This window comes from Equus asinus, chromosome 21, assembly GCF_041296235.1.
Source record: "Equus asinus isolate D_3611 breed Donkey chromosome 21, EquAss-T2T_v2, whole genome shotgun sequence".
Lineage (NCBI taxonomy): Eukaryota > Metazoa > Chordata > Mammalia > Perissodactyla > Equidae > Equus > Equus asinus.
Genome location: NC_091810.1, coordinates 70,524,158 through 70,541,307, shown reverse-complemented (window position 1 = coordinate 70,541,307; position 17,150 = coordinate 70,524,158). Strand labels below are relative to the sequence as shown.

Sequence of the window (17,150 nt, the reverse complement as noted above, 5' to 3'; positions counted from 1 at the left end):
GGGACACTTTGGGCAGAAGACTTTCCCTTACGCCTCTCTGAGTGTTTGTAGGAGGGGTTGTTGGTTCCTTGGACTGCTGGGCCTTTCTTTCTGTTGGTTCACTTGACAATTATTTACCAAGTGGTGTTATGTGCCAGGTACTTTGTAGGCACTGGAGATCTAGCTGTAAACAAAGCAAATTTCCTTCTTTCATGGAGTTTGCATTCTAGCAGACAGTTAAAAAATTGTAAAAACTAAAATATACTATGTCAGGTCATGACAAGTGACGGGAAAAAAAAGAAATGGGGCAAAGCAGGTGGAAGGTGGAGGGAGATGAAGGTGAAGGGAGCTAGTTTGTATTAATGAAGAGGGAAATCCTCTCTGAGAAGCGATATCTGAGTAGAGGCCTGAAGGGAGGCGGGGAGGGAGCTGCTATTTCAGGCCGAGGAAACAGCACACAAGGTCCTGAGGTGTGAATGTCCTTTACTTTTCCAGAACAGCAGATAGGTCAATGTATTAGGGCGGAGTGAGCGATCAGTGCTGCGAGTGTAGAAGAGGACAGAGGGGTGTCTGGGTCCCAGGCCACGTACAGCCTTGCAGGCCACAGTGTGACGGCCTGCAAATTTTACTTGAGTGACATGGGAAGCTACTGGGGAATTTTGAGCAGGGAACTGACCTGATATGATGTATTTTAGAAGAATCATTGCTATAATTTTTTAGAATATTTTACACTCGACAGTGGTTCCAACACTTAGTGAACTTTTTCCATTAAGTGAAGAAATAAATCTCTATTATGTTACTGGGGCTATTTAAGAATTACATTCAGTGTTGCAATAGAATAGGAAGTGATGCTTTCCAGTGGAAAAACAACCAAATAGAGATTTAGGAAACCACTTGTCCCTATCTCCATGATGGATACAAATCTTAATTCCCATGTGCAGCTGTATGAGAAAGTGAAACTGTATTTTCCCGTAAGTATACTCCTAGTATGAGCTCCATTATGCTGGGAGTTCCCTATTATATCTGGGTTTCACATAACTTAGGGGCTAGGATCCATGATAGTAGTGATTTTCCAAGTGTGGGCCCCAAAGCAGCAATATTGGCATCACCTGAGAACTTGTTAGAAATGCAGATTCTCAGTCCTCATCTCAGACCTACTGAGTGAGGAACTCTGGAGTGGGGCCTAGACATCTGTACATTAGCAAGCTCTACAGGTAATATTAAGGTACATTAAAATTTGAGAGTAGCCCCACTATGGTGTCAAGTCATGGGTAAGGCATCTGGTTGTTGTTGTCATCAATCCACAGTGGCATCAGCTGAGTCCTCTAATGTTCCATTGTTGGTCCACGCAGGGCCTAGCTTATTGCTCATTCTTGACTACAAGCCTTTTCACTCAAGTTCTCTCTCACTCTCTCAGCTAATTTGTGTGCCATTCTTAAGTACACAGTGCACACAAGGATTCTTCTGCTCCTATATCAAATTGGGCTATGGGAAATTTTTCAGGGTTATCTAAACTCAGGTTACTTTGAGGCCTCTCTCAGCATCGCAAGATTTTCTTGCCATTTCCTTGTTATTTTGAGGCTTGGGGAACTTGTCCCCGACGTGTCCATTTCTCTTTTGGGGTCTCGCTGTCTTCATAACCTCAGTCCAAGAATGGGAGTCCGAGTCCTGTCTGCTCTCGGATTGCCCCAAACTTAACTGAAGTTTCTGTTCCTCCATTGGGCTCCTAGATGGACCAGGTTCAGGTTTTCTCAGGACCCACTAGAGTCTGAGCTCATTTTACTTCTCATCTCCCCTCAGCAATTGAGGAAATGTTTTCTAGTCTCAGTCAAGAAAATTTGCCTTACTTCAGAAGTACCTCACCTATAGAACAAGCTGTCCGTTATCAAAGTAGATAAAGATGCCCTGGGGAAAGATTGGAAACAGTATCTTCTCTCTCCCTCACTGACAAAACAACCATGCTGCCTTAGATAATTAACGGAAAAATATTATTAGGGCTGATACATCTTTTAAAAAATTTCCCTATATCTGTGCCAAATGCCTCTTGAGTGGTTCTTAGATGTCCCAGATTTGGGTAGCCCTTAGTTGTGATACTCCAGTTGCCACCACTTTTCTCTCGTTGACTACTGCCAAACCTTTCCTGGGCCCAGAGAGCCATGATGCTGTGGGTTTTGTTGTGACTGCATCATTTATATAGTAGCTCTGCTTTTTGTTGGTCCTCATTAGCTTGCAACAATTAAAGTGTATTACCTGACATTGAAGGCATTGTACACATAAATGCATATGAATGATTGAAATTTTGTATTTGGGTTTGAGCTGATCCAGATGATCAAAAATATGCCTTACGGTAAGTTTTAAGATTACTTTTGGAATGAAACCAGAAATTAAAAATTTCTTAAATAGAAATTTTGTTGACTTTTGAGAATAAGTCCACGGAACCCCCAGAGCTCCCTGGGTTCGAGTTAAGAATATACTTTCTTTGAATCTCTGGCGTTAGTAGTTTTATTTTTATGTGCCATGGACACCATACTTTTCAGAATTGTGGTGCTGCTTGCTCCCCGTCTCCCACCCAGTTTTCCTGTCTGGATGAGATGGATTTATGCATTTTTTCGTGGAGAGAGTATGGTCTTATTTCTAGGGAGAAAGAAGCCTGCACTTGGATGTGAAATGAAGGGATTCTTCGGGATGACAAGGCTGATCGCAGTTGAAATGTTTTTACAACAAGCTGGGTGTCCTCAGTCCTTGTAAATATGTGACTCGTAATCACTATTTTGGAAGAAAAAGTCGCACCGGCACATTTTCAATCTTGCTTGTAGCCCACAGTAATTTAGAGTGGTCAGAATCTAACCATGCCCGCTTTTGATAGACATTCAAAATAAGCCATCTTCTTAGCCCTAAAGCCTCACCAGGCGCCCTGCAGAAGGAGCTGAGAGCTTACAGCAGAACTTTAAAATACAACCCCCTGCCCTGACAATTTTATGTCACCAGTCCATCCACAGTGCCCTCTTCATTCCCCAGACACCTTTCCGAGTTGAACAACCACAGCTTTTGATAACGCTAATTAAACTGAATAAAAGCGTTCTGAAATGTAGGAGAGGGATTAATTCCTTGCAAAATATATTTTTAAAGTTCTGTTCTTCTCTAATCTATGAATTGTTGGAGAAGCCTCTTGAATTGCTTGCTGGCTGTGTTCTTTTGGCTACATCATTACTCAAACCAAGCTGATTAAGACTAATTTTGGTCAAAATAAATGCGTGCCTGGGCAAACAACCAACGTGCAGAGTCTCAACCAGAGGCAAGTAAATTGAGATTCATGTTATGATGCGGGCTCTTAATAGAGCCTGCAGTATTCAACATAATTCTAGTAAACCAATGGCAACATAATGTCCCCTGTGTGTCAGACTATCCCGGAATTTATTTGCTCTATGTTTTCTCACTTTAGAGCTGCTCTTAGATTCTGGCACATCATTTTCTCTGGTAATGGTTTCAGATCAGCCTGAGTCATGGCAGTGTGAGAAGATTTTCTCAGGAACTAGTAGGATGATCGTTGAAAAAGCACAGAGGGACAGATGGTAGACTTGACTTTATCAGCTCATCTGCTTTCGCAGGGGATGATTATACATTCAAAGTAAGCGGCTCCAGAAGTTGCATCTCACTGAGGTTCATCTCACGTGTTTCCTTGTGGAGAACCTAGAATACAGCATCAGGGACCGCCTAAAACCTGAGCAACTGTGGGGAGCAGGCCCCCGAGGACATGGTCAGGATGTGACCTGGGGCTGGAGCAGATCTGACAGGTCATTTGCTTTGATGCTTCTAGTCTTCTTACTACCTTATTGTCAGATGAGAGTTTAGTCTTTGCTTGAACACCTGAGTGATGGGGAACTCTCTATTTCCACTTTAGACAGTTTAGCTGTAGCATAATTCTTCCTTCTTTTGAGCCAATATTGACTTCTGAATGACTTCCTTCCACTTGTTAATCCTGACTATGCTCTTTGGAAGCAACAGAGAACAAACTGATTTCCTGTTCTACCTGGATGAGAGCTAGAATGCCACCTCAAGTCTTCTACAGGCTAAACGATCCCAGGTCCTTGGATCATTCCCCATGTGAAATGGATTGGGTCCGGGTTCAGAGGCCCTCTTAATTAGGGGAAATTGGAAGAGATAGAAATAGTTTAAATTTGTTTGAGCCACTTACACGGAACAAACAAATCAAATATTTAATATCAGGCTCATAAAAATAAAAGAGGCTTGTTAATTTGGTTTTAAAGGATAAAGCAGAAGTAGTGGCAGCAAAAGACCATTTCTCGGGTTTCCCATTCTTGTCCCAGGCGCATATCCTTAGGTCCAGGTCCTGTTTCTCTGTAGACTATCAATGGATGTTAAGGAGACATTGTCATTCTACTCTGGCCTTTAAATAAAGTTGACCCACCCATTCATCACTCCAGACTTGGCTTATAAATGCAAAGATGTCTAGATCAGAGGTTTCCATAACTCTGATGGAGATTTAGGGATCTCTGGAGAGAGATTTGTTTTGGAGACTTTGGAGTGGCTAAGTGGGCAGATCTATTCAACCCTAGCCTTTTCTCTCCATTCCTACGTCTTGGAGTTTCACATTTGATACTCTTGATTGGAAAAATGGGTTCTGCAGTTGGAAGATCATTGATCAACTAGGACAATTTACCCTTTTCTCTCTTTTCTGCCCTTAGTCATCTGCGGGCCATCTTTGATTTCATCTCCCTAGTTCTGAGGCCATAGGTTGTGTTCCTCACCAGGATTCTGTCATCCGGTCATTTAATGCCCATTATCACACAGGAAATACCGTTATGGGGTGACTCAGGATAGAGATAGTAAAGAGATGATTAAAACCTGGCAGTTTTTTAAGGGGACTTGAGATAATCATCCTCCTCATTTCATGATGGCTAAAATCACCAGCCTTCTCCTGTTTTATTTCATTTTTTCTCTTCATCTCTTCCACATAGGCACTCAGTCTAATGTGCTTGATATATGTCCTTGATTATGTATGATTCCATGTAAAATATCTGGTGTTCCTTTGCATATGTAGTTAACGTAAGTAGTACAGTGTTCTAGGTCTTGTTTCGTTTCTTACATGTTTCTGTACTCAGGTCTAGTTCAATGTTTCTGATGCTGCAGTGATTTTCATGGTAGGTAGCCCTCTACCTTCTGTTCTTCTCCTCTCCCCTAGCCTGAGCTCAGTTCCTCATACCAAAGTCTGGGATGCTAGGATGACCATGCCTATACGTCTGTGTGAGAGTTTGAGGTGTGTTCCCAGGAACAGATCCTGGTTATATAGAGTTACTGGCTATAGAAAAGATGGACTGAATCAGTTTACAGTCTCATTAGCAGCAGAGGAGGTCCTCATCTTCTAACATTCTTGTTAACACTTGGTATTTCCTGTCTGCCTGATTTGTGGGTATAAAGTGGTGTCAATTTTCCTATTTCTGATTATTAGTGAGGTGGGGGATCTCACTATATACTTGATAGCCATTTGGGCTGCTTCTTCTCTGAATATTCTATTTTTTCTATTGCATTTCATGCCTTTTTCTTGTTGATTTGGAAAACCTACCAGCATATTCCTGATATTAATCCCATGACATTTCAGACATTGAGAAAATTGCAAAAATTTTCTCTCCAAGGGTTTGGTTGCTAATATTTGGCTTAAGACTTTTGCTGTCTTCCTTTAATTGTGGGTGAGAGTAAAAGTTGGGTAAGAGAGGCTCTTATTGCTTTCCTGTGGAAAATTCCGCAAGGACTTTCAATTTACTAATTTATCCCCATGTCTACGTGCAGTCTTAAGTAAATGTAACTACCAGATGTCAGCTAGAGCCCTCTCTTCAGAGCAAGGTGAAATTGCTTTAAAAAACTCTTCTCTCAATTTTTTGAAACCAGATAAAGTAACCTCCAGAATTCTATGAATTCTCAGATAATTATATTATGAGCGTCCCCTTTGCTTTGGGGCTCTCCTGCTCCATCTCTACATGATAGCTGAGTGTCCCTTTTCATTTCTTCCTGTAAGAAATTCATCTGCACCATGCATTTGCCAATTTTAAGTTGATTATGCAAAGTTGAGGGAGTCACAGTATGGTATCACGTCTTGAAACTTAAGTGTTTCCATCACCTTGTTTCTTTCTCCTCCCCCCACCCCCATTGCCATAAATTCTCTTCCTCCCTTATGCAGAGCAATTTGGCTCTCCCAAAACTTAACTACTTAGACCCCAAAATGCTTAGCAAAACAAAATGTCCTCTTGTTAAGCTGACACCTCTAGAAGCCAGCTGGGTTATAAATAGATCCTGCAAAGAGAAATTACTCTTTAATATTGCAAATCAACGAGTGGCTTTGCAATAGACACAACCTAATGAGAAGTGAGGTAGCCTTTCTCCAGCATGCACCTGTTTTTGCATTAGGGTAGGAGAGTCTTTTGGAAGGGGAATGGTAAACATTTTCAGAGAAGAGTCTCCTTTTCTCTTTCTTGAGGAGCTAAGGCTTTATGCTGGTCTTATTAGTGCAGGTTGTAAAAAGAACACAGATCTTGGAATCCTACGTGCTCTGACACTTGTCACCTGCATGATGTTGGATATGTTGCTTATTCACACTGAGCCTCCATTTCCCCGTTGTCAAATGAGGATACTAGCACCTACTTTACAGGTTTGTTTGGAGGATTGGAGGTAAATAGAGGGCCAAGTACGATTCCTGGCATAGAGTAGGTGTTCATTACCTGGTGGACCATTATTATATACTCCAGTGTGACCGTGAAGAACTCTGGAAGGCAGCACATACACCTGGCACATCCTTTGGGATGGCTCATGAGACTCTCGAGTGGCAAGTAACTAATGAGTAGTATTTTTGTCAAAGTGCTGGAGAAAATAAAGGTGAATTTTCTGAAATGTTCAATTGGATTCTTACAAAGCAGCTCACTTACCAATGAATGATCCTTGGTGGTCTTGGGTTCTTCATCTTTTGATATAATGTATTGTTACAAAGACTCTATTTGGCTTTGACTTCAGGTAGAGAAATCCTGAACTGTCTCTTCAAGGCTAAAAATACCCATAGGGAAAATCAGAACATCCTTAGAATTCAAATACACCTGAATATCTGCAACAAATAAGACTGCAGCATCTTTCTAGGACTCAGGGTAAAACTGAGGAGTGTTTTTCATATCTCTGTACCCTTTGGGATTTGTAGGCACAAGAATTTTCAGATTTGCTAACTTGAAGATGTTTTACTCTGTACACATCTGCCTCCCTCATTGCAATTAGTATTACAAGCAAGAAAGTTAAAAGGAGATGACGAGGATGTTAGTCTGTCCTGAGAGAAGAAGAGTGTTCATTATAACTTCATCTGCTTCACTTTTCATATGCGTTGTTTTCAAAAGTGTTTGCCCCAAAGTAAAGTTTTGTGTGGAAAAAATAAAAGTTTCTATTGGCTTCTACAAAATTTTCAGCTAGATATTTGTATAGAAAAAATTTTCCCTTGAAATGAGCCACCTATAAGAAAAAACTGATATTGTATAATTAAATGAATAGTCTATTCAGTTTTTTCAGCTACTGCAAGAAAATGTACCAAGTGGACACTTTACATGACCAGTTTGTATTAAATTCAAAGCCCCTATACATGCAAATTCAGGTTACAGTGAAATATAGGTTTAGTTGTTTGTTGATCTTCGTAATTCTCTTTGGGCCTTGAGAGCCCATATGTGCCCTTTCTCCAATCAGAAGAACTCGTTGGCTGGAGGAACCCCTGTCTCAGATCACTGCACACTGTCTAAGCTCTGTTTATTGCCCCAGGGCCCAGAGTCCCTTATTTCTCTCCACTTGCCACCTCATCTGCCACCCAGTCTAGATGGGCTCTGCCCAGCTGAGGGAGTGGACACCAACTTGTCCTCCTTGGGAGATTGCTTTTGTTCCTGAAGCATGAGACGCCACAGGACCTGCTCTGTGGCCAGGCATGTACAACCTCCACTCCAAGTTTGTATCAACCTCATTTTTGATAATGGGAGATGAGAGCTGGTAGATGAATTCTCATTTCAAACATTGTTTAAACATTTGTTCAAACATTTAATGTGTCAGAACTTGTGTACATGAACCTAACAACAATTCTACTTATTTACAATGTGCCCTAAGTAGCTAAATATGAAACCAGGACGAGCTATCATCTCAAGGTGAGGAAGCAAACCAACTTTGTCTTCTGGCTCCTCTTCATTCTAGATTATTAGTATTGTCCAGTTTTGTGACATGACACCAGCTCCATAACCCAAATCAAGCCATTAGATATCACATTAGTTCTGAGTTGGCTTTGCCTGTGTAAAGGGGTAAAGAACTGTATGTAGCTGGAATATATATATAAAACTCTCCAATAGAAAATGAATAATGTAATTTCCTGGGGGAGGGAAACGTGTTCATTAGGGTGAATTTGAGAGGTACATATTGTAGAAAAGAGGTAAATATAAAAGTTATACACAGTCCTTTGAATAGAATGGGAAGAGAGAATGTAATCAGATACTTCTTGTGGAGAGTATTTATTTGGGTCACAACCTGGCCAAATTGTACTAGGCTTCCTTTGTGTTAAGGTGTCTCCATTGCTGTAGTGAAAACGGGTGTGCTTTCAGGTTTCACTTTTGGCATGGACATTTGTTGCCTTGGCTTGCTCGCTCTTCCTCCACACTTCTTATAGTAGCAAGGCTTAGAATGTTCTTTGAGAAATCATCCCTGCCCCAACTCTCAGTCCATAGTTTAGATGGGGCTGATTATCCCTGTTCCCTACCCCTCCCTCCTGCCCCCCCAGTTCCATGATTTCAGCAGATTAAGCTAATTAGCATATCTGTTCTCCTGAGAAAAGTGATTGGCTCAGGAATGGGCACATGACTCAGTTTGGGCCAATGAGGATTTGGCCCACCATTTGTACTGAAACTGTTGGGGAAAAACAAACTCTCTTTCCACTGGTTTGGAGCCATAAGGCTAATCTTAGAGCTACTGGGGGCCACTATAAGATAAAAGGCTTTGTGAGCATGAAGTCTACCTGAAGGAAATTTCTGCAGAGGAAAATCTACACAGAGAGATGAAAAGAGGCACTTCCTGACAATACTGAGTGAGCACCCAGACTCAGTCATGCCTGAAGCTACCTTACCCTTGGACTTTCCAGATATTACAGTCAAGAAATTCCCTTTATGCTTAAGCCAGTTTGATTTAGCTTTCTGTCACTCATCACAGAAAGAGTCTCAACATGTGTTCAGGGCAATGGGGATTGAGATATATGTTGATAGTGTATTAGTACAATATTAGTATTATATTAGTATAATTCCACTAATAATATTCTGAAACATTTCGTTATAAGATTATAGTCCTTGAGCTGCAAAAACTTAACTCTTCACTCCTCACCCCATCTTTGTGGTCCCTTCAAAGAGGTAATCCTTCATCAGCCTTTTCCTTCTCTCTTTCCCTTCCCCCGACACCAGCCTCCCAAGAAATTTGCATATTCTAGTAGATGTTTATGAAACTAATGCCCTTATATCTGCATTTCCCTCCTTTTGGAAGCAGCTGAGATGAGAAGAGCAGGCAACTCAGTTCCTATTTAGAAAATAATAATATGTAAAGAAAGAGACAGGAAAGTATATCCATTATAAGCTTTTTCTTTTTTTTCTTTTTTAGAATTGAAGCTTATGAGTTTATCTATGCCCACTATATTCATAATTACAATTTAATATCTGCATACAAAAGCTATGTAAAAATCCATTTTTCCCAAATATACAAATTTTCTTTTCAGAGAGTTTAAAACATTTTGATCACAGATTTCAACAGAGTTTTAGGCTGAAAGAAAATATTACCAGTCTAGCAATATCACTTAACACTGTTTGCAAAACAAATCTTCTGATGACTGTAAATCTTTTCCTATTCTGTAGTATTTTCCTGATTCACAGGGCATGAAAATGTTATGGGGGAAAAAGGTGTTTTCTCTGAAGAAGGCATGGAGAACTAATTTGGCTCTATAATCAAATGAAAAATGCCAAGTTATTTAGGAAGAACCAAAAGAAAAAAGTGGCATAATGTCAGCTCATTCATGCCCTGGTATCTTCTATGTCAACAATACATGTGTAATTAAGCAGAGTGTCTTCTTTTGTCTTACATTGTGCTCCATAATTTACATGACTATTATCTGCATCCTGAGGATGACAGATTTACATTTGATTGTCTTGTGCATAAGGTGGGTCAGCTTCAACTGTGCAACAGAAAGCCACAAACAGCGTTTTACCTGCACGATATTGCTTTTGAAGGCGGCATTAATTAATGTGGAAACACACTAGAAATGCACACTTTTTGCATTTGCAAACATTTATACAGCACAGTAAAAATTCTGTGATAAGGCCAAACCTTTTTTTTCCCCCCCAGTCTGTTTTTTTGTTTGTGTTTTTAATGTACTTTTTTTTTTAAAGATTAAAGTAAAATGTTTCAATTGTAAAAAATACACACCGGGCAAATCCTTACCTGGATAATAAATATCTACATCACAGTACAATAAAATTTCTTCTCTATAAAATTTAAATATGGATTATAGTCTATCACTATCAAAAGAAACACTATGCTAATATTTCCATATTATTAAAATAACAGGAAAAATTACAAGCTTATTTTAGAACGTGGTGCCATAGCCGTTGGAAAGGGCAAAGAGATTCAAATGTCCATAAGCACTCCCCTTTTGGAGAGGAACTGTGGCTTGGTTATTTACTTAAATTCAGTTTATGAAAAAGGTTTAGCCTTACAAACGCTGGCTACATTTCAAAAAACCATAAGACCGATTTCATAATTTATGACTCATGCAGCAAAAGGTCAATATGACACGAATAGGTTAGAGTTCCGTAGAATAAAAATGTATCACTGACAATGACATGCTTTGAGTGTGCTCAGCAGTTGCGTGGAGCCTGAGTCTGTGGGGGTTGGGGGTTAGTATTGAGGAGGGGCCAAGGCTTGCACACCTGTTCACGGAAGAGCAATGAGAATGGCGTTGCTGGAGCAGAGCTGAGCCTGATGGTCCACTCGATGACCATGCTGCCAATGGAAGAGGTGTCACTCGGGGCACAGGTGAGGGGACATCACTGGGCTGAGGCATCAACACGGCAAGCGCGTCATTGAGGACTGAGGCTCATTTGACTAGAAAAAGCTCTGAGGCGGCACATGGTGTTTTGAGCAGAATCATAAAGAAGAAAAGATCTTACTTTTTTCACTATTTCTGGAAATACTGCACGTCTAAATTGAAGAGTAAAGTACACTTGAGGGTTATGAAGACACCCTCCCCACCCCACACCACTCATCTCGAAAAGTTAAGTGATTTATAAATAAGAATCCCAGTTGTACAGGTGTGTTCTCCTCTGCTGGGCTATCTCCCCGCTGTGAGGGGTTTCAATCAAGTCCACACTTGGTCTGAAAGTTCAGACAATATAAGAAAAAAAGTTAAAAAAATAATCCAAAGCAAATCCCTCCTAATCGAGTTTTATGAGATGGAGTCTTGAGATGCACTACGTACCTCAGTTACAGAAGAAACGAGTCACTTCGACCACTGGGGTCAGGAGCCTTTGAGTCCTTATAGCCTTTCCTTTCAACCTAAAGTACTTTAAGGCATGTCCTACTCAGCTTCAAGTATTCAGCCTTCAACAAGATTTTTAGATCAGCGGTTTGCCTGTTTAGGGCAATCATTCAAGGAGCCGAGGACAAAACATAAATTTACGTGGGGCTGGCTGGATTACTGTAGATAGACTGTACCATTTGGCCAATGCCCAATCATAGTTAATCGTCAAAGCATCCCAATTTACCTTAAGATCAGGCTCTGTCCATACATTCAAATCTGGGAGTGTCTGATGTACTGGGGAATCTCTGACAAATTGAGGAAACTTTCCCGGGACATCTTGATGCCCAAGGAGTCTATGAACCCTCCAGTGCCCCACCTGTTTGCCTTCCTCTCCTTCCCTTCTGAGGGAAAGCTTGCTCCACACCGCAAAGCTTAGTTATTCTGGAACTAGAAGGTGATTGATGAAGCGGTCATGTTTGAAGGAGTAGTTCTTCAACAAGAGAGGGAGCTGAGATGTTAATAAAGCACAGACTTAAGGAGACGGGCTAGAGGGCTGTCTAGAGAGAAGAAAACCAAAAAAACTGTCTGTAGATAAAGTCAAAGCAGGTAATCTACCCAAGAACTTCATGTTTATAACTTTAATCTCTTCACCTACTTCCTTTCTCTGGTTAGCAAGTTCCATAGCGATGTTCTTTTTCCTTTTCCCCAGAAGCCAGTATAATTGTTTCAGTGCATTAAACATATCATTTTCCTCCCAGATTGTTTCCAGTGCTGTTCATCTCCTTTTTCCAAGGCCATGCTGCATTTCTCTAAAGTTGATTAGTGCGTCAAATTCTTATTTTGAATGAATACTAAATATACTTTTCTTAACTGTTAAGAGGGACATAATTTTTGTCTAATAAAGCTAGAAATTTGAATATGAAAGAAATAATCAAAAGAACCAGGTTCTCCCCCCCTTGAAATTAGTACAATATTAAGGATGGGAAGGATTTTAGAGTTCATGACTTATTCACCAGGTGAGAAAACCAAGACCCAAAGTCACAAATCTACAAGTCGACAGAGCACAAACTAGAACTTATGCACCCTGACTTCTGGGCCAATTAAAAAAAATTAGTCCACTTGGTTTTCACAGTGACTTTCATTCTTTTGTTTTTAGGTAAATCTTACTGATATGGCTTATTTTCCCCAATATTTCCAGGATAAGGCAGTACAAGGCAAGCAAAGGAATAGTTTATGACTACTATCCAGTGAAGAATGAGATACATTCAATTGCATGGGAACATTCTTTGCCCATTTTCTGACGCTGAAGGGATCAAGGGTTACCATTTATTTTCCGAGCACAAGCTACTCCAGTGTTTGCCATTGGGGAGGAGGGCTGGGCAGCAAAGGTGAGTGAGGGTTCGTGTACATGGCGGCAGGACTGTTGAATATATGTCAGGGCAATGATATAAGAAGGACGGAGAGGGTCAGTCTTTGTTTAGCGACAGTCCAGCCTCAGAGTCAGAGGGAAAAGGGGACTAGACAGTATTTGTGAGTAGAGCAAAGAGCTTGAGGATCTAAGACCAGAAGGAAGCATCCCCAAACCATCAGTCCATGCAGGGGGCTCTCAGAACACGGCATTTCCTTCAACCCAGAATATAACCACCTTAATCTCTCCTTAGAATTCCTCCAGAACAAGTCTCAAATTTCAGCTTGTTCTTTCTCCTTGATTAGAAGATTTGATCCGTAGGGAAATCTGTTGTCAGCTTAGCAAAGATGCAATCAGGATAAATAACTTCAGGAGTTTGGGAGATGACAGATCAGATGTCATTGAAAAGTGATGATGCTTTGTAAATAGGTTTGATTTCTGTGGAAATTTTTCTCTGAGCCTAAGCTGTAAAGAAGCCTTCCTCCTATGAGGTAATACTATGTGAATTTTTGGAAACTTGAATCACTGACATTGGTGAAGATTTCTAATTTCTTTGGGCTCACTGAAGAAAATTGTTTTCCTTGTTGGTTTCAGTCAAATACCTGCCCATCTTTGAGTCACACCCTTGTATGATTTGAATTCAATCATACAATTATAAAAATTGATATTTTGGGAACAAATATTCCTGTACATTCCAAGTTATGCTGCTAGGAGAGAATGAAGACTGCTGAAAACATCATGCTCTTGAACAGATAAAAATTTGTTGAGACCTTTCCCTAGAAAGTTGAAAAGCCACATCTAACCAAAGGTGGTGTGTGCCCTGCTAACTTGAGCCCTGCAAAAAGCAGGATTGGATCAAGATGACCATATTATGTTGATTTTAAGGCTTCTTTAGTCTTCTGCTGTGCCATTTTGCTTGCTTGAGTCTCTGACCAGGGACAGATGGGAGCTGGTGATGGCTTGTTGCTGGTGAATTAATGATTGTCCCCACCCCCACCTCCACAACTGTAAAACCTTCAAAGCATTCACATCAAAGGACTGGAGAACAAAATGCAATAGTTACAAGTACCCGCATTTGAGGGGCAATTTCATCCATGTCTATGTCAAGGACTACCTTCTTTTATCCCCAAACAATCCCTCCCAACACAAAGCAACAAAGGAACAAACAAAAAAGAGCTAGGCAATGGAATGAAATGACACCCAGTAGTGCTGTGGGAATTATGAGAATGAATTCAGTCAATCTAATCTTCGAACACTTCCAAGAACAATGGGGGGAAGAGTTCCGTGGGGCATTCCACCTTCATGTGCAGGAAGCGGCTGGCATGGCAGGCTCCAATCATCCGCAGGTCTGTCACCTTCATCAGGAGTTTTGGCCAAAAGTGTGTCACGTGATGTTTTCGGTAATTGATATAGTGTTCAAAGGCCAGCAGGAAACTATCTTGGTATTTTTCTATCCTCTCAACACAGGCAAGCCCTGGGCGATCTGAGAGGAAGAAAGAAGATGGATGTTAAGTCAGAGGCAGCAAGGAGACTTGTCTAATTCAAGTCTTTTAGTGTGAAGTGGCCAGATCTGGGGACTTCTCGATCCTAGGAATGAGCATGGATGTAACATGAACTCTGGAGCATAAGGCACCAAGATACTGGGGAGTGGCATCATTTATATGAAGGGAATAGATGCTTTGTTCATCTCTGTTTTAGACAAATCACCTCCTTGGCTGTGAACAGTGATGTCTCCCTCCAGGGTACCGAAGGAGAAGCCCTACCTGGAGGGCTGAAATACTCTGCATAATGAGGGGAAAGATTTTGAGTTTCTGCTGGCTGCCTGGGAGAGAGGGGAGGACAAGCATGGATGTGCAGAGATGGGGGAGATGTGAAAAGAGGTTAGGAACATCTCAGGAGGCCGGGATGCCAAAGGGGGAAAGTTGGACCCTAAGAGATTCCCATGAAGACAAAGAGGCACAATATCCAATTTTAGTTGTTTGCCAGGCTGTAATGACACTCCTTCCCTTCCTCTACACCTTCAGTAAAATTACTACCTGTGGCAGCCTTGTGTTCGTGGTGCCTTGGGAATTACAATGAAAAGAAAAGAGGACGTGAGCCATGCTAGAGTCACCCTGTGCAGAGAAGAGAAGAGTCACAGTGGGAAGCAGGAGTAAGAGGAGACCGTGATGGTGTAAAGCCTGGGAAATCTTCCCAAGTCTTGGGAGGACCACTGGTTCCCACAATATTTGGGAGGCGACTCGAGGCAGTTTCGAGAAATGATAAAGGGGTGTCACGAGAAGGCTGGATGACTGTGGAACATCCAGGCTGCAAACACTAGTTTACAAAAGTAATTTATAAACCTGGATGAATTCCTTATTTAGCTCCAGGAAGCCCTACCATCCCCCTGCCCAGTTCTCCTGAGGGTGCTCTTTGTAGCTCTGATCAAATAAATTCACACTCCAAGTGTCCAGTTAGTGAAGTATGTATATTAGCAAAAATCTAGAGTTCTGCTTAATCTGAAAGGAAGGATCAGGGCTGATGTCGCAATCCATCCTTCTGAGTCTAAACAAAAATCTATGGGCTTTTGGACTCCTTATTTGGCTCAAAGTGCAATTTGTGCATTTTTATTTTGTGGTTTCCTTAATTTTTGACGATGCTGCTCTATTCACTCCCTCTCTCTTCCTCTTTCCTGTCTTCTCTCTTTCTTTGAGTGTGCCAGAAGAATTCTCCACAGGAGCCTTTAACTTTTGATCCAAACAGAAAATGAACATAATATTGCTCTGGATGTATTCCTTCAAAGGGAAAAAATAATCTGAATTTGTCAAAACTCTGCCCTTTGATGAGAGAGAGATAAAGACAAGGTGGTCATATAAATGATATAGAGAAGATGAATGGACATTTTGATGATGCTAAGTTGTACTAAACATGTTTATGAATAAACATTTTAAAGGTTAAAGACTGTCTTTAACTCCTTAAGACAAAATTTCTCAAAGATATGTCTTTTGGATCATTTTCAGTTTCGCTCTCTGCTTATCACTGCAGGACCAAGGGTCTTAGCAGTAGTAGTTTCTGGAAAAGTCTTTGAAGAAAAGGCCTAAGATATTCTGTAACAGAAATGCCAAACAAAACAATAGGGCTTAGAAGATAATACTGAGGAGGCGTTGGAGACTCAGAGCAGCTAAAAAATTGCCTTGAATCCCCCCTCCAGGAATGTAATTCCCATGTATTTAGTTCAATTTCTTTATTTTAAAGGACACTGAAGCCCTGCTAGAGGAGAGGCTGCATGGAGAAAGGCCTAGAGCCTTGTTTGATGTCTCAGCCCCAAACCTAGCCATTTTGGATGTCGGGTGATATGCTAAAGCAATAAATAATTGAAACTTAAGTTGTAGCCAAGCTATGAAGAAATTCTAGCTCTCACTCATGGTTTCCTCACACAGAACTTAATAAAGAATGGTGTGGTCCCTCATACCCATATCCAGAAAACCAAAAGGGAGTAGGGTTGGCTAACTATCATGAGGAGACTGGGTAGTGCCCATTGAAGGTGGATCATTCCATATAATCTGTAAGATAGCTCTGTTGGTTCCTTCCCACTACTCTGGGAGACTGCAAAAAGCATCAGACATCTGACACAATCCTTCAGTTCCCAGTCCACTGGCAAACCCAGAATTCCTCGCTGAAGGAGAGTGAGCTGTGATTTTGAAGCTAAATGGGCATTGAAAACTCATCAAGTGATTTGAATCAGCACCAGATGCCTACTAATGAGTCTGGGCATACTCACCTGAAGACATCAGCAGGACAGCCTGAAGGAGAGCTACTTCAGTGTCATCCAGGTTGAAAGAAGACAGCGACATGCCCAGGTCAAAGATGGCATCCGACACCACCCCTAGACCCCCATTTTTCAGCTGGCCCCGTGTCACTGCCATTTCCCCATTCAGGGTTAAAGTCTCACTTTCTGGGTCGTAGCGCACAGCCGCGCGAAGAGACATGATTTCCATGCAGCAGCCTTTGAGGAGGATGATCTGGTCTTCACATGGCAGCTGAAAAGAACCAGCCCACATCAGCAGAGAACAAGCGGACACATGGCAGGCAGGAACAACACTCGGCATCTTAGCGGCAACAGGAACAACATCCTGTGATTGACACTAGTCCCGTGCTCTTCCAGCCTGTGGCTTTCCCTTCCTACCTGGCTGCAGACTTTCAACAACC

The 17,150-nt window shown here is 41.3% G+C and overlaps 1 protein-coding gene across 11 annotated transcripts in view; it reads right to left on the bottom strand.

The window, feature by feature from the left end:
• Positions 1-9,607: 9,607 nt before the first annotated feature.
• Positions 9,608-17,150, bottom strand: part of THRB (thyroid hormone receptor beta) — a 361,115-nt gene continuing 353,572 nt past the window's right edge. For all 11 annotated transcript variants that reach the window (XM_044755477.2, XM_070492841.1, XM_014829844.3 and 8 more), the window contains 2 exons: positions 16,723-16,981; positions 9,608-14,445 (listed from right to left, as the gene is read on the bottom strand). In XM_044755477.2, coding sequence (XP_044611412.1) covers positions 14,204-14,445; positions 16,723-16,981 — 501 coding nt within the window. In that variant the 3' untranslated portion in view covers positions 9,608-14,203. The remainder of the gene's footprint in view (positions 14,446-16,722; positions 16,982-17,150) is intronic.